The 18,893-nt window shown below is 40.6% G+C and overlaps 1 protein-coding gene across 1 annotated transcript in view; it reads left to right on the top strand.

Annotated features, from left to right (window-relative positions):
* LOC123968947 (glycine receptor subunit beta-like) overlaps positions 1-18,893 on the top strand; it is a 63,256-nt gene that overhangs the window by 40,287 nt on the left and 4,076 nt on the right. The window contains exons 9-10 of the mRNA XM_046045992.1: positions 7,389-7,537; positions 16,466-16,624. Of these exons, the coding sequence (XP_045901948.1) occupies positions 7,389-7,537; positions 16,466-16,624 (308 nt within the window). The remainder of the gene's footprint in view (positions 1-7,388; positions 7,538-16,465; positions 16,625-18,893) is intronic.

Below are 18,893 nucleotides of genomic sequence, written 5' to 3'. Positions count from 1 at the left end.
CTTTCTGCACTTTAAAAATCTCTCCCACATATCTGTGTTGTCTGACATTTGCAGAATATTAATTTGAGTTATAATATTACAAGATATAATGAGAATGAAGTCATTATAATTTAACAAAATCTACCTGCCCCACTGCTGCACATTACCCTGCGTTATTGCTCTGCTGATGTGGTAGTAGGCTGCTACCCCCTTTAGACCGTCTGACATACACAGAGCCCGTCTGGGACTGTACTGGACGAGCCGAACTCACTGCTCTTCATCAGAGGTAGAAAACTGAAACTGAAAACACGTTCACTTCAGCACCTCTGATAAAGTGCAGCTCACAGCCGCTTCAGAGGGAATCCTGGAGCATAGAGACAGTCAAACAGAGTGAGGGGGGCAGAGACAGCAAAGAGAGTGAGGGGGTCGTTATTCTCCCACTACTTTGCAGCGACTGTTGACCGTTTGTGTAAGCACATTGACTAGACACTGACCGACAACATTTATATTTAAATGTTTTGATCACTATTTTGCTCGGGACAAATTAGTAGTCGCGGACAAGCCCTGAAGCTGTGAGCAATGCGCTCTCTCTCTCTCGCTTTCTCTCTCTCTCTAAATGTAGTAGCTTCCGCTCTTTGAAGAGCTGCAAGACAGGCTGCGTCATTAAGGTTATTGCATATTAGCCTAATATGGAAATTATTTTTTATGTTGTTGTTGAGTTACATTTGGGGCCACAGTCAAAACATCCGGGGCCCCCGGAAAAATGACCTGGCGACGCCGTTGGTGGTAGCCTACATGTCCCCAGCGTACCCAGTGTAAATGACCCTTCCTCCCTACAGGTTGAGCTACTCATGCTTACCGCTTCACCTCTACTCTCCTGACTCAGGCACTCGCTAACACAGCCTCCTCCTCTGCCTGGCAGCGGCCACAGCTCTCCTTTACTCCTTCAGGTGCCTGTGCCTGTCAGTTGTTTTCACGCATTTGGCGGCCTCCTCTGAAGATTTTTTTTTTGGTGCAGGGGAAGGGCATAACGCAAGGAACAGAGAGCAGAGGGGGCCGGGGCTAGTAAGATATATGATTGGGTGTCAGTATAGAAAATCATCCAATGGGCTGCTTTATGGGCCGGTCAACAGTTATAGAAATACATCATTTTCGATACACCGGCCCCAAAAGTGTGGCGGCCAACCGGGCATTTGCCCGGTATGCCAGATTACCAATCCAGCCCTGGCTGATACCGTAGATCTACCGTTGTGTTGGGTTTTGCGCATTATGATGTTAAGTGGCAGATCAGTTGGTGCTGCCTTAAATATCTAATATATCAGCTGGGATTGGCTCCAGCCCCCCGCGACCCTGTACGCAGGATAAGCGGTTGACAGTGGATGTGTGTGTGTGTGTGTGTGTGTGTGTGTGTGTGTGTGTGTTTGTATATATATATATATATATACACATACATACATACATACATACATACATACATACATAAAGTACAGGCCAAAAGTTTGGACACACCTTCTCATTCAATGCGTTTCCTTTATTTTCATGACTATTTACATTTCTAGATTCTCACTGAAGGCATCAAAACTATGAATGAACACATATGGAATTATGTACTTTACAAAAAAGTGTGAAATAACTGAAAACATGTCTTATATTTTAGATTCCTCAAAGTAGCCACCCTTTGCTTTTTTGACAGCGCTGCAAACCCTTGGTGTTCTCTCAATGAGCTTCATGAGGTAAACACGTGAAATGGTTTTCACTTCACAGGTGTGCCTTGTCAGGGTTAATTAGTGGAATTTTTTCCCTTATTAATGGGGTTGGGACCATCAGTTGTGTTGTGCAGAAGTCAGGTTGATACACAGCCGACAGCCCTATTGGACAACTGTTAGAAATCATATTATGGCAAGAACCAATCAGCTAAGTAAAGGGAAACGAGTGGCCAAGTGCAGTCGCAAAAACCATCAAGCGCTACAATGAAACTGGCTCACATGAGGACCGCCCCAGGAAAGGAAGACCAAGAGTCACCTCTGCTGCTGGGGATAAGTTCATCCGAGTCACCAGCCTCAGAAATCGCAGGTTAATAGCAGCTCAGATTAGAGACCAGCTGAATGCCACACAGAGTTCTAGCAGCAGACACATCTCTAGAACATCTGTTAAGAGGAGACTGCGCGAATCAGGCCTTCATGGTCAAGTAGCTGCTAGGAAACCACTGCTCAGGAGAGGCAACAAGCAGAAGAGATTTGTTTGGGCCAAGAAACACAAGGAATGGACATTAGACCAGTGGAAATCTGTGCTTTGGTCTGACGAGTCCAAATTTGAGATCTTTGGTTCCAACAGCCGTGTCTTGGTGAACGGATGGATTCTACATGCCTGGTTCCCACTGTGAAGCATGGAGGAGGAGGTGTGATGGTGTGGGGGTGCTTTGCTGGTGACACTGTTGAGGATTTATTCAAAATTGCATACTGAACCAGCATTTCTACCACAGCATCCTGCAGCGACATGCCATCCCATCCGTTTTGCGTTTAGTTGGATCATCATTTATTTTTCAACAGGAAAATGACCCCAAACTCACCTCCAGGGCTATTTGACCAAGATGGAGAGTGATGGAGTGCTGCGCCAGATGACCTGGCCTCCACAGTCACCGGAACTGAACCCAATTTACATTTACATTTACTCATTTGGCAGACGCTTTTATCCAAAGCGACTTACATTTGAGGAACAACATACAAGCATCAACAGAGCATCAACTACAACTGACAAGAGCTCACAGTACATATCACATCAATGGGGTAGATACCTAGGGAAGGAAGTAAGAGTTAACAAAAAGTGCAATCAAAACAAGATCATTGTAGGGGATAGAAGAAGAGCACAGGAAGTGCATGTTAGAGGTTAGGAGTTAGAGGTGTTCTAAGAGGAAGTGTTCTCGGAAGAGATGAGTTTTCAAGAGCTTCTTGAAGTTAGAGAGGGACGCCCCTGCTCTGATGGCGTATGGTAGCTAGTTCCACCATCGTGGTGTCACAGATGAGAACAGCCGGGACTGGGATTGCTTTGTGTGAAGGGATGGCAGAGCCAGGCGGAGTTCGCTGGAGGAGCGTAGCGGCCGAGAAGGAACGTAAGTTTGTATTATGGAGTTTAGGTAGATGGGTGCAGACCCGGTAGTCACTCTGTATGCAAGCAATAGTGACTTGAATATGATTCTGGAGGCCACGGGGAGCCAGTGGAGGTCACTGAGTAATGGAGTGACATGAGTCTTCTCGGGCTGATCAAAAACCAGACGCGCTGCTGCGTTCTGAACCATTTGTAAGGGTTTCACCGCACAAGCTGGAAGACCTGCTAGGAGGGCACTGCAATAGTCGATGCGAGAAATAACCACGGCCTGTACCAGAAGCTGGGTGGCGTACTGAGTGGTTTGGGGTGATCTGGACCGCAGAGTGAAGGCAAAAGGGCCAACAAGTGCTAAGCATCTCTGGGAACTCCTTCAAGACTGTTGGAAAACCATTTCAGGTGACTACCTCTTGAAGCTCATCAAGAGAATGCCAAGAGTGTGCAAAGCAGTAATCAGAGCAAAGGGTGGCTACTTTGAAGAAACTAGAATACAAGACATGTTTTCAGTTATTTCACACTTTTTTGTTAAGTACATAATTCCATATGTGTTCATTCATAGTTTTGATGCCTTCAGTGAGAATCTACAATGTAAATAAAGGAAACGCATTGAATGAGAAGGTGTGTCCAAACTTTTGGCCTGTACTGTGTGTGTGTATAATAAATTTATATATATATATATATATATATTCTCCTCTATCCCAGAAGAAACCTAAATTACTATGTAGCCTAGAGGACACAAGTTATTTAGGATAATATGACCGCTTGGTGAACCTATGAACTTAAGTCACATTCAAACAACTATTGCTAACCTCTGCCCACTGCTCTTTAGACATTGTAGAGTTGGTCGGTTCTGGCGACAAAGGTTGAATATTTTCCTCATCATCTGTGTCGCCTGGGGTTGGTGACGCATGAATGTTTTCCTTCACAACGTTGTTCGGTTCTGGCGACACCTCGTGTTCTATGGAGTTGTCCGGTTCTAATGCCGGAACCGGAGTTGAAAACGGACACTGTCCTTGCTCAAATATAGAATAAATGTAGATAAAACTACACAACAGAAACTAATATAAAAAATGAAAAAAACATTACATTTTGCCTAATAGTTTGACTTTTGGTTCCTTTTGGTGAAGTCGAAGCATGTTGTTTGGTGGGTAAAAAACGCACATTCACGCAACGCTTGTGCACCGGAGGAAAGGGTGCACCGGAGCTCCACCCCTTCATAACCGATCTGCAGGAGGGGGCATCCTTCCTGAGTAGTGATGTCGCTGGCTGGAGGGACACGCACACGTAAGACAGGATGACCCAGGTACTAATTTAGATTCCCCCGTTAGAAAAGAGAGTAAACCAAAAGCATTCCGCTTGTTTTTAAACATTTATTTAACCTACACAAACAGTCCACACACTTAATGAGGCTGCCGATGAGTTAAAAGAAATATGATTTGTTCTAAATGACATAAAATAGTGTTATATTTCCATAATGTGTTTTTACAAGCAGAGCATCACATCCACAAGCTAGCTCACAGCGTTTGGCTCGATAACACAACGAACACGTGATAACAATATATGAAACTACGCTCTCGTATTTGTTCGTCTGACACATTGAAACGGCATCAATTTAAATGTAATTTGTTTTCCTGTTCACCTTATTTATAAGAATAAATTGCACTACATGCAAGTATTAATTAATGATTCGTGATTACACTGTACAGCATATTTGAGGCGTTCTTTTGCAGAAACAGATGTCTCCTTGATATCTCTTGTGTTTATTATCCTAAATCTGGATCTTTTTGTGCGTTGTAAATTATCTTAAATTGTGTGGTTTTTTTGCCCACTTCAGGGAAAGTCAATCAAACGGGTGTTTGTTTATTCAGAAAGCCTTTAAGCCTATAATACTCAGAGGTAATATTTCGTTTTATTTTACACAATAGTAGGCCTCCTCATTTCAAACAGTTTCATCCTTCTGCCATGTGAGTCGCCGTTTCTCATTTCTCCTCTTTATGTGCATACACATGGTTCAGAGTTTACTTACAGGACCGCACATTTTCCCACCATGTTTGTTTTTTATAGATCACAACCTTTGCTTGGGAAGTGGCATAGGCACGTTTCCAGCCCTGTTTTGTATGTACGTACTGTTTATACTGTTTTATGTTTTTTTCTCATGGCTAACATCTTGACCTCTTCTGACTCAATTTTTTTCAGTCAGTCAGTCAGCTCTTGTTTCAAATAAACAGCAGAGGCAGACTTCTGCTGATGGAGCTCAGTGTGTCCGCACGTACAGCTTTTATCCTGTGTCAGGTTCAACACTATTTTACATTTGGAACAAATTGTCTAAAAGAGTCCTTGAGAGGACACACGTAATTAAGCTTAAGTAACATTGTGAGACATGACAATTAGGAAGTGTTTAGGCTTTATTTTTTGTATGTTAAGAACATATGCTGTAACTTTTTGTTATTATTTTATTAGAATGTGTTATTTTTAATAATATTTAAGATTCCTTTATATTAGGTGCCGTTATATATCCTGCCGTGTTATTAATAGGGCAGGGGATGGGGAGGAAAGCTGGTATATTGTTTATATTGAACATTTACAAAATACATGATATGGCTAGTGTATGCCGCTGGTGGCAGAGAGGGAGGTAGTGTGAGGTAGGGGGGTGGTTCTCAATTCCGCAATTCACACAGATGTCAACAAATACAACAAGAGAGTGGTGGAGGAATTTTTGGAAGATACTTTGAAACTGAGTCTGTTTAATGGACCTTTTATAAAAAGACTAATTTGCCCTATTTAATTTATATTTTGGTTGTCTGTGTAATACAGGTGGCGAGAAGGATCAGACGATGATATGCTCTTTATCAAACATTTACCAATGCTGCATTTTAGATTTAGGCTGGGGAATATGTTAGATGGAGTCCAAAATTAAGGCTTAATAGGTCAAAGGTCACCATCTATCATTAAAAAGTGACAGAAGGTGTTTTTTTGTACTCCCTCACGCTGGTGTCGCATCAGCTGCTGAGCAGAGTTGATTCTCCATGACAGCGTTGATTGTGCCAGCGTGTGAAAAATGTCAATTTTGTGAGTCTCGCAAGACAGCTTTTAACCTTACAAGCAATTTCGTCACATTTTCATTTTTAACACCCCTAATTATTATGCATTTCCACAATGTAGTTGCTGGTATGTTGCATGGTAACATAACCACACCAAAGACATCAGTGCTATTAACCAACCACTGTTAGAAATTGTCACATTTTCACTCTTCACACCCCTACTTATTATGCATTTCCACAGTGTAGTTGATGGTATGTTGCATGGTAACATAACCACACCAAACACATCATTGCTATAAACCAACAACTGTTAGGAATGGATATCGCTACTCGATTTCTTTAAGGTATCACAGAAATAGCCCAGTACTGAGTAGTATAAAAAAGTCTACAGATGAGTACTGCATTTGATACATTTTGTAACCAGAACGGTGCAAAAAATCACTCCATTCTATCATATTAATTCAACGCTTTTGTGGCGCTGCAGCTCATCAGCTGATTTTACTCACAGAGCCTACAGCTGCAGCTGCAGCTGATATCAGATGTAATCGGTATTGTCAGCTGGATGTGCAGCCTCTCTTCTCCTGTTTGCTTCTTTAGACTCTTTAGTGTAGTTTAGTGACTTGTTTAAGCAACTCCTTTCTCGTTTTCTACTTCTTACTGTCTTTTTGGAGTAGGTACTCACCACTAAAGGAAAAAGCATCCGCTGAGACCTTTCAATTCAGTTCAAGATTTATTGATGGACAGTAAAAAATTTTCTCCGTTGTTTACTTAAATTCATTTTCAACAACTTAGTGACCACTTAACTGTTTTACTCCTCTCTCATTCAAATACAAAAAAAACTTCCAAGCTATTGTCCTTCCTCTGATGATACTTCTAGTGAGGATGACCTAATTAGGATGAGGAGCGATCTGATACAATTTCCCAATATTTTTATATAACAGTTATTGGGGAAAAAAAAATAGAAAACCTTGATTACCTTGTGTGTCCATAACAACAATAAAAATAATAATACCAATAAACTACTATGGCTTTAACATGTGGCATTTTACGCAAGGTATCAAATGAAGTACTCCATTGTTATCTGAATCACTTTAAGGGTACACGTTTTGGTACTGGGATTGTAAAATTTTAAACGATACCCAACCCTAACCACTATCCCCCTTTTTCTTTTTTCTCTAGGTAGATTTAATTTTCACGAATGTTGCTTATCTGGAAATAATTATTCACACATGGTAACATTAACGTATTAACTTCTGTGTGTTTTAGGTATTTTATCAGTACTCTCTCTGTCCAGTGAGAGTATGCTGTTGGCGTCAGAGCTACCAAAGGTTTCCTACGTAAAGGCCATTGATATCTGGCTCATTGCCTGTCTACTTTTTGGATTTTCATCACTGGTGGAATACGCTGTGGTACAGGTCAGTTCTTCTCACACTCACGCACTCACAATTACATACAACATATACAGTACATCTTCATACTCATCACTGGGTTAGACACTCCCTGAGCATAGAGTCTAGGATTATGAAAGGAGAAAGTAACAGTGTTGGCACGTCAGCAAGTTATCTTTGATTCATTTACAAAAGTAAATGTACAAGTACTGTACAAAGACTTTCATAACATTTGAGTGGTGTCATTTGAATGGGTAATAATGAATTAGGGTAAGGCCACAAGAAACACAGCAAACGCATTTGAGTGGCAAAGTTAAGTGTCAAATCACTGGCAGTGATCACAATGGGATTACAGGCTGCTCACCAACTCATCAGGGTTGAAAAAGGTGAGAAAGATGAAATTCCTGTAGGGAGGTCTGTGGGGGTAGCTGGGAAAAATGTATGTGGTTTTTGCATTTTACAGCTATTGTAACTGCTGTCAATTAAAAGTCGGAAGGTCACATAGGAGGAAGACTTGTCAAAACTATCATTTGTTCACATGAAATATGTGAAGTGGTTAAAAATAAAGTTTAATGACTTCAACCGAGGTGTATTTAAACTTCCGACTTCAACTGTAATAAGGCACTGACTCAAAAAATGACAGCCTCTTTTTTTGACAGTTTTTTCAACACATCACACAGCCATTTATGTCTAACCCGCTGGCAACAAAAGTGAGGACACCCCTGTCACCCCATGTCCAAATTGGGCCCAATTAGCCATTTTGCCTCCTCGGTGTCATGTAACTTGTTAGTGTTACAAGGTCTCAGGTGTGGTTTGGTGTTATTGCTCTCAGGCTCCCTCGTACTGGTCACTGAAGGTTCAACATGGCACCTCATGGCAAAGAAATGAGGATCTGAAATAAAGAATGGTTGCCCTACATAAAGATGGCCGAGGCTATAAGAAGACTGCCAAGATCGTGAAACTGAGCTGCTGCACGGTGGCAGAGACCATAGAGCGGTTCAACAGGACAGGTTCCACTCAGAACAGACCTCGCCATGGTCGACCAAAGAAGTTGAGTGCACGTGCTCAGCTTGATATCCAGAGGTTGTCTTTGGGAAATAGACATAACAATGCTGCCAGCAGTGCTGCAGAGGTTGAAGGGGTGGGGGGAACAGCCTGTCAGTGCTGAGACCAGACGCCGCACACTGCATCAAATTGGTCGCATGGCTGTCGTCCCAGAGGTAAGCCTCTTCTAAACATGATGCACAAGAAAGCCCGCAAACAAGTTTACTGAAGACAAGCAGACTAAGGACATGGATTACTGGAACCATGTCCTGGGTGTCAGACACGTAGAGGGAGGAGTTGTAAAGCTTGATGGCCACAGGCAGGAATGACTTCCTGTGGCGCTCTGTAGTGCATTTTGGGGGAATGAGTCTTGCCCTGAAAGTGCTCCTGGATGGAAACAGGGCTCACTGGTGCCTTTGAAGACCGTTGTATCGTCAGCGAACTTCAGCGTCATCCGGAACGGTGATGAGTCGGCCTACAGACGGGCGGTCGATCAGCTGGCTCTCTGGTGCAGTCAGAACAACCTGGAGCTTAACACGCTCAAAACTGTGGAGATGATCGTGGACTTCAGGAGGAGCCCTCCCATTCTGCCCCCCATCACCATTCTAAACAGCCCTGTGTCTGCTGTGGAATCCTTCATGTTTCTGGGATCCACTATTTCCCAGGACCTAAAGTGGGAGTCCAACACTGACACCATCACCAAGAAGGCCCAGCAGAGGATGTACTTCCTGCACCAGCTCAGGAAGCTCAACCTGCCTAAGGAGCTGCTGATCCAGTTCTACATAGCCATCATCCAGTCAGTCCTCTGCACCTCCATCACTGTCTGGTTTGGATCTGCCACCAAAAAGGACAGGAGCAGACTACAACGGACAGTCAGGACTGCAGAAAAGATCATCTGTGCCAACCTGCCCTCCATTCAGGATTTATACATTTCCAGAGTCGGGAAACAGGCAGGAAACATCACTGCAGATCCATCTCACCCCGGGCACAACCTGTTCCAGCTTCTCCCCTCTGGTAAGTGCTATAGAGCACTGTACGCCAAAACCAACAGACACAGAAGCAGTTTCTTCCTACAAGCCATCACTCTGATGAACAGCTGACTTCTGACTGACAGGAACAATTCCTGTGCTATAATTCAGTAAATCTGGCTCTAATCAGCCACCTGTTTACTGGTTACCACTTACTGTTCATTCATCAGTCTCTATTTCAGTGCTGTTCATACTGTTCATATCGTTTTATTGTCATATTGTATATACTGTATACCAAATCCACCTACCTCAAGTATATAACACCTGCACATAATACTCATTTATTCCAGCATCCTTTGCACTATGATCCATAGCACATACATGCATACATGTGTACATGTATGTGTACCTGTATATCACATCCACATCCAACATGTACATAATAATTATGATAATAATTTACTCCTGCATCCTTTGCACTCTTCATTGCGCTATTGTCTCAATCTGTAATACCTTGCAAATAAAGCTGATTTTGATGTCACGTTATGTATTTACTACTTCAAAAATAAACAGTGAATTTTTTTTCTCATACTGTGATAAACTTTGCAATCAATCCACAGTGCAGCGAGGGGTTGGGGGGGAGTTAATTTAAAAAAACAAAACAACGCATTTCCTGTTTTTTTCATAAAAAGATGAATAGGTATAAATATAATGTCACTCAACTCTTACCTTTCTTTTGACCCAGAAATATTTGTGTTGCAAACTATTAAATTAAGGGAGTTGTTGAGCTCTGAGGTGTCAAAATATCCTTCAGTGTAACTGCCTCGATTAAAGAAAACGCCAAAAGTGTTTTTAAAATGTGTATATATATATATATATATATATATATACACACATACATATAAAATAATGGGTAACAGTGTTTCTAAAAAATAATTTTCAACTTGAATAATAGCTGCTAAGCAATGTTACTACACACACACACACGTAAGATTGATTCAGCGTAGTGAGTGATACATAGTAAAACTATAAGTTGTTGTTTGTGACTGTCACTTGCTGAACTGCAGCTACGTTTACTTGCTGTAAAGAAAAGGGGATAGTGTAGTTGGCCATGAAAAACAGTAAGCTAATGTGAATGCCATTAATTTTACCTATCTCTAGTAGCCTGTTTCAAAACAATATATTGTTATGACCTGGCTCTAAAGGCCAAAACAAAAAGGGAAACACACCACGGTAAGTGTTTAACAAAATATATTTATTTAACTCAAAATAAGCCAAAATGAGACTTGAGCCAATGTAAAGGTGATAAAGTACGGTGTATGAAAATCAGTGGTCATGTCAGGGCAGGATGATGGATGCATGGAAAATGTGTGTAAGGGTGTTGTAATGTGCAAGAAAAAATAACTACAACTAAAACAGCATGTCCAGAAACCTGTGAAGGGAAACAGAGTGTAGTAAGTTAGCAGGGAGGTCTGTGACCACAGCCCAGCAGCATCAACCCTAAAAATGAGAATAAGGCTTTACAAATACTCTACAGGGCAATTAACCCAGGTGCCCGGAGTTACTGCAATCAGTTCCAGCTCGTCACCTGCAAGGGATAGATATTGGCCACGCCCACACATGGCCCCACAGGGCGTCACAATATGCAAGCCAAACTACTGGGCAAAAACACACTCTGATTGAACCAATCTACACTACAAATAGCATTCTTTGGACCTGCAACTTATCTAAGAGAGAGAGAGAGAGAGAGAGAAATTAGATATGGCATTACTTTATCACACATTTACATGAACAGTTGGATAGTATTTAAGTCACAGCCTACTAGATTTGATGCGTCTAAAAGTTAACATTACAGTAACTTTTGTTCAACAGAGCAGAAATGAAAGAAAAGAATATGTCTGTCACTTTTTACCTGTTAACACATTGACTTCTTCACTGGTTGTTGACACAAGTGTAGTTCTAATACAGTGACAGAGTGCAAAGATTCGCCACGGTTTATATCCGTCCATAGCCTGGGGTCAAAGTTCACTGGAAGCGTGTCAGAAGCGTGTCAGCAGCGGAGCGTGTAGCCTGCCCTACTTGTTATTAATTTGTCCTGTTTGTGCTTCTACTACTTTCTCCACAGCTCTATGTGACCCCGTTTCGTCCCGTCAACTTCAGGCTGCATTTCCCAAGAGGAGCATTACAGAATCAGAGCATTTTGCCTGCCTGATTTTGCTGACATGTTTAGATTTTGTTGATTTGGTAATCAGTGTTTGCAGTTAAATGATTTCGTTTTGTGTCCGTTTTAACCGTGTTTATTATTGTTTTACATCGTTTAATTTTGAAAATTTACCGGATTCTCTCTGCCGTTCTCTTTCTGACTTCCTGCCTGGTGCGAGCTGCTCTGTGTTGCTTGACGCGGCTAGTGGCAAAGATAGACCTGCTAAGTATTCTCTGTGGAGTGGGACACGCTGCGCCCACAGCTGGTGGACTCACAAGCATTGACTAGAATGGCTGCGATTAGCTCCGGCTAAGAGTTTGTGGATTTAGGCTTTAGTGTCTTAGCGACCAATACACAGGTGCATATTTCATTGATTGTTTATGGTTCATTGAACAAGCGCTAAAAACATTGTTTACACCCTTTAAAATCAGGTACAGACAGTAAAGGTAATGTTGCTATAGACTGAATGAATTATGGTACAGATATTTACAGTAGTGTTAATGATTATAATTAAAACAACAACAATAGGATTAGTAACAATAGTTGTAGCAGACGGTGTCCAGCAGGAACACAGGGGCAGCAGGTGACCCGCAGCCACAGATCCAGACTCCACAGCTCCAGAGCCAGAAACACCTGCAGGAAGTGATAGGAGGAGAGAGGAGAGGGACAAGACTACCGGAAAGGGGAGAAGTTGTGTTAGTAACATGCAATAATGGGATGAGGTTGCATACATAGGGAGAGAAAGTAGAGGAGAGAGGAGCTCAGTGCATCATAGGAAATCCCCCGGCAGTCTAGGCCTATAGCAGCATAACCTCCTGAACCCAAACTGGAACCTGGTTCCACAGGAGAGGAGCTTGATAGCTGAACGCTCTGGCTCCCATTCTACCTTTGGAGACTCTAGGAACCACAAGTAAGCCTGCAATCTGGGAACGCAGTGCTCTGGTGGGGTAGTAAGGTACTATGAACTCTTTAAGATAAGATGGTGCCTGACCGTTAAGAGCTTTGTAGGTGAAAAGAAGGATTTTAAATTCTATTCTGGATTTTACTGGAAGCCAATGCAGAGAAGCTAAGACAAGAGAAATGTTATCTCTTTTCTTGGTTCCTGTCAGAACACGTGCTGCAGCATTCTGAATCAGCTGAAGAGTCTTAATGGACTTTTTTGAGCAGCCTGATAATAAGGAATTGCAGTAATTCCTCCTAGAAGTAACAAATGCATGGACTAGTTTTTCTGCATCATTTTTAGACAGGATGTTCCTGATTTTTGCAATATTACGTAGGTGAAAAAAGGCGGTCCTTGGAATTTGCTTAATGTGAGACTTAAAGGACATGTCCTTATCAAAGATAACTCCAAGATTCCTCACAGTGGTGCTGGAGGCCAGGGCGATGCCATTAAGGGAAACTATATCTTTAGATAATGTGTCACGGAGGTGCTTGGGCCCCAGAACAATGACTTCAGTTTTATCCATGTTTAACATTATAAAATTACAGGTCATCCAGGTTTTAACATCCTGAAGGCACATTTGAAGTTTAGCTAACAGATGAGTTTCATCTGGCTTGATCAATAGATATAACTGAGTATCATCTGCATAACAATGAAGGTTTTTGGAGTGTTTCCTGATAATATTGCCTAAAGGAAGCATATATAAAGTCAAGAGGATTGATCTGAGGACAGATCCTTGTGGAACTCCATGACTAACTTTGGCGTACATGGAGGATTCATCGTTAACATGTACAAACTGAAATCGATCTGATAAATAGGACTTAGAGCCGTTCCTTTAATACCAATGAAATGTTCCAGTCTCTGTAATAGGATCTGATGGTCAATGGTATCGAATGCAGCACTAAGATCTAATAAAACCAGTACAGAGACAAGTCCTTTGTCTGTTGCAATGAGGAGGTCATTAGTAATTTTCACCAGTGCTGCCTCTGTGCTATGATGAACTCTAAATCCTGACTGAAAATCCTCAAATAAACTATTGCTCTGTAGAAAGTCACACAGCTGTTTAGCAACTGCTTTCTCCAGAACCTTAGAGAGAAATGGAAGGTTAGACATAGGTCTATAGTTGGCTAAAACATCTGGATCAAGGTTGGGCTTTTTCAGAAGAGGTTTAATTACAGCTACTTTAAAGTACTGTGGTACATAGCCTGTTGATAAAGATAGATTGATCATATCTAGTATAGACGTGCTGACTAAGGGTAAAACTTCTTTAAGCAGCCTAGTCGGGATGGGGTCTAAGAGGCAGGTTGATGGTTTAGATGAAGAAATTATTGAAGTTAGTTGGTAAAGATTGAGGGAAGCAAAGCAGTCTAAACATATATCTGGTTTTACAGCTGTTTCTAAGGTTCCTGAGTTTGGAGATAAGTTGGTGCCAGTTGAGGGCAGGTCTTGGTGAATTTTGTTTCTAATAGTTAGAAATTTATCATTAAAGAAGCTCATGAAGTCGTAACTACTGAGAGCTATGGGAATACTTGGCTCAATAGAGCTGTGACTCTCTGTCAGCCTGGCTACAGTGCTGAAAAGAAACCTGGGGTTGTTCCTATTTTCCTCTATTAATGAGTACGCTGCTCTGGCATTACGGAGGGCCTTCCTATAAGTTTTAAGACTATCTTGCCAAATTAAACGAGAATTTTCCAGTTTGGTGGAACGCCAATTCCTCTCAAGTTTCCGCGATATTTGTTTTAATTTGCGAGTTTCAGTATTACCATGGAGCTAACCGTCTGTTTTATTATTTTCTTTTTAGAGGTGCTACAGAGTCGAGTGTAATCATTCGCAGCGAGCCTGCAGCACTATCAACAAGATGATTGATTTGGGAGGGACTGAAATTAGCATAGGAGTCCTCTGTTACTTTGTGACTTGATAATGAATTTAGAGCTGATGGAATCACATCCTTAAATTTAGCTACAGCACTATCAGACAGACATCTTGTATAGAATTGCAATAAAAATAGTGTCCTGAAAAAGGGATGTTTTTTGCTGAGTTTATTCTCTCTCTCTCACCAACTGACAGGTGCCATAACGAGATAATCTATGCCATTCACTGCACCGGTCAGGGGTCATTACATTATGGCTGATCGGTGTATATCGCTGCCATTTCACCAATAATTGGAGAAAACAAAACTCATCCATTGCTGAGAGCCACAAAATACAAACAAGAGCTATGGTACCATCTCCTGAATAATTTATGGCTCAGCTTATTTTGTATCCAGTTGTGCACACATATTCCTATGTCACTTGGAATACGCTCTTAATAATATGTTTTGGTGATGAAGAATTGTCTATATGTACATGTTTTACCTCTAACAGAGGTGCACCAGTTGGGAACCACTTGTCTCACCTTGCAATGTGTAACTACCAGAGGTGTGTAATAACGAGTTACATTTACTCCGTTACATGTTACAAGTAACCTTTGAGTAAATTGTAGTTGTCAGAGTAGTTTTAATGCATCCTACTTTTACTCTTAGTTTTTCAGAGAGAAATAATTACTTTTACTACACTACTTTAAGATACATTCATTGTGCTATTTTGCTACTTATTTACTGCAGTTAAGCATCAACATAATAATGGCTAAAGCTAACGCATGGTAGTATGGCTTTCAAATGGTGCTAGCAGCTAATATTTAGGCTCCAGATTGAAATTTTGCGCACCGTGCAGCCAGCCCCATGTCATCCCAGGACATTTGAGACAAACGCTTTGGCAGACTTTCTCAAAGCGTCTGTATTTGACCTCCTGGGATGAGACTGTGTTGGTGCAGCGGAATCTGGTTGTGAAGTCAGTAGGCTACACCGTGCTGACAGAGAGCAGTGTCTGTATTGTTAATGCTAATGTGTTTAATCATAAATGGTTACATACAGTATATCATGCTTAAAAACTCTTCATGCTTTCTGCCATAATGTAAATATTCAAGCTAATAGTGTAGGAGCATGCAAACACAAAAAAAGAAACTCCTCTTATTTCATGTGGATGCAACTGATGTAATGTTTCATGTAAAAGTGAAGAGGAGAACACACCTGTATTTAATAGGCAATAAATTATGAAATGAATAAAATTAAGAGACAAGTGTTTGCCTGAGCTGTTTATTTGAAAACTCGAATTGCCAGCACACAGTGTTATCTCCTAATTTGATTTGTTTGCCAAATCATAATTTAATATCGGTGACAACAAGAAAATAATTTATATTTTTAAACAATCTTTACATATCGGAGTACTAACAGACTATAATATTTATTCAATATTTTGTAATCAAATGGATACACACTTAGAATAATGTTCTGATAAATGTGGCAGGTTATCTAAGCAGGAGATTATAACTTATCATTTCATCACAAATAAATACAAGTGTATTATTACTTCTTTACCTAAGGAAGACCATCTGAAATAATTCTAGTCACATCCACATCAAATAAAAGACTAGCTCCTTAAGTAATTTTTTTAGTAAATACTTTTGTACTTTTACTCAAGTAGTTAATTTGATGACCACTTTTACCTCTACTTGAGTACTTGTTTTTGCAAAGTAACAGTACTTTTTCTGGAGTACAGTTTTGAGCTACTCTACCCACCTCTGGTAACTATGTGTTGTTAACTGCCCTATCAACTGTATTTGTACTGTACATTTACCTGTAGGAAATTGTGTTCATGAAATCCACAAAATCCTTTGTCTCTCTTTCCCCCTCTTTATTTCATACTCTCTTTATCCCCCTGTTTTTCCTCCCTCTTTGTCTGTTTCTCTCTTTTTCTCTATAGGTGATGCTGAACAGTCCCAAACGGATTGAGGAGGAGAAAGCCAAAATGGCCACAAAGGAGAAAGCTTTGCAAGAGAAAGAAGGAAAGAAGCCTTCAAATAAAACAAATAACACAGTGAATGGGACTGGTGGAACACCTATACATGTCAACACGCTGCAGGTAAACACAAATCAGTCTAATGGACTAGCATGCAAGATTATATTTCAATGCTGTCACTTACATTATTTGTAATTAGGGCTGAACAATTAATTGTTTTCAAATCGAAATTGAAATTTAAAAGAACGCGATTAGTTAATCGTGAAGACGGCATATGAGAACACACAAGGACAGAGTTACCAAAGTAAAACGGAAAACAACTGCATGCCGAACAAAACCAGGGCAGGGAACTGGAAACAGGACAACACAAAAATGGAGACATAGGACTAAGGACTAAGGAAACCACTCACAAAATATGGAACCAGATGACATGGACAAGACACACTGACAAGTGGACAAAAACCAGATCAAATGACAAGGGACCAGGAAGAATAAAACAGAACTAAAATGCAGGACTAAAACTAAGATAAGGGACAAGACAGAAACTAAGTCAATTAAACATGCAAATGAACAAAAGAATAAACTAGGCTAAAAAACACCACACATGAAAGACTAAACACAAGAATACAAAACCAGAACACAAGTGAAACCCAGAACTACATAAAAACATAGGAAACAACTGAAAAACCACCCAACCAACACAAACCCTCGACAAAAACGAGGCAGAGTGTAACTGAGCTGACCAGTAATACCACCGCAGATTTGGAAGACGAAGGCCACCTCTCTCATATAGCAAGTAAAGCAACTTCAATTCCAGCCTAGCTTTTTTATTGAATTGCCAAATGCCAAATGAATTTAGCAAGAATGTTGTTAATTTTATCAAAAAAACATTTAGGAAGCGGGTGTGGGATTGATTGAAAAAGGTACAGGAATTTTGGTTGTATATCCATTTTTATTATATTAATACGTCCGATCATTGCATTCTTTAAACATATTCAGAAGTGGCTCTACTAATTTAGTTTTAAATGTTTTATAAAATTAATTAATTAATTAATGTCGTCAGATAATGACTGAAACTGAAGCTGATCAAGAAATGTTTCTTGCGCATCTGAGCCGCGGTTGCATTCTGATCTATATAAGGATTCATAAAAATTATTACTATTTATTGCTCGGTCAGTTTGTTGGTTTTTGATTCTCCAGGATAAGAGTTTTCCAGCCTTTGAACCCTTTTCTAGCCAGTCAATAGTGTCAACAAAAGCTTGGTCTTGCAGCCATCTCGCCTGGAACCTCCAATTAGGTGGGCTATGGGCAATTTTGTCAATTTGGGTTTTGAGTGATACAGCAGCATGGTCACTTAACATGATACCATTAAACCAGCATTCGCTAACCTTGGGTAAGAGTTCCCTGGAAATAATTAAATAGTCTATGCGGGAATGTGATTTATGTGTACTTGAATAGCAGGAGCAATGATTTTTTTATCAGGATTCCGTTCTCTCCAAACATCAACTAGATTAATGTCCTCTATAAACTGTTTCAGTAGTTCTCTAATTTGTGTGTCACAGCACAAGCCCCCTCCTAAAATAAAAAAAATCTGTTCATGGTAGACAAGTCAAGAAAGATATCCCTAAAGAAACTGGGGTTATGCTCATTGGGATAGTAATGGTTTAAGTTTGTAATTTTCTGAAACCCCCTGACATTCCAGCTCATTATTTTTATGTTAGAGGAATTATAGTTATGATACATACTTATCTATACAAAAGAAAAGAGAATAAAAGGCTGCTGCAAAAAATCAAAACCAAATTTTAAAAAACAACAGACAAACATACATATACACATACCTGGGGAGACTTGAACAACATCTTCCCACAACAATGCGAACCCTTCTAATCCCGCTCCCCCCTCCCTCCTCTAAAAACTGTAACACTTCAGCTTCACTGGTAAATCTATCCCAGGCAAACCACAAATGATGTCCACAAACCATGCAGTCAAAAAGAGCATACAACAATACCCCTAACTGAATGGTTATTGCAACTAAACATGTCAGGCAAAAAGAGCAGAGTCCATAAAGTTTAAAGTTGAGTCTTGGAAATAACTGGGTTAAATTAAACTATAGTACCCCTGTGCACCATATCTATAAATTATAATAGTTGAATGACATCTTGTTAAAAGTTAGAATCAGGTCGGGTAACCATAATCAAATAAACAATAGGTTTAACCGGTTCATGGATATGAGAGTACAAACTTCTTCAACATTATTTAGTGCAGTACCTTGTCAAAAGGCATCAGTTGATTCTCCATTTGTAAACAAACCCATGCCGTCTCTTCAAAGTCCGCGATGGAATTTCTCTGCATCTTCCGGCGACGAGAAGAGGTGAATCTTGACATTATGGAG

The sequence above is a fragment of the Micropterus dolomieu genome, linkage group LG01, assembly GCF_021292245.1.
Source record: "Micropterus dolomieu isolate WLL.071019.BEF.003 ecotype Adirondacks linkage group LG01, ASM2129224v1, whole genome shotgun sequence".
In the NCBI taxonomy this organism is placed as follows: Eukaryota; Metazoa; Chordata; class Actinopteri; order Centrarchiformes; family Centrarchidae; genus Micropterus; species Micropterus dolomieu.
The sequence above is the reverse complement of the archived record's forward strand: the minus strand, read 5'-3'. Positions and strand labels throughout refer to the sequence as shown.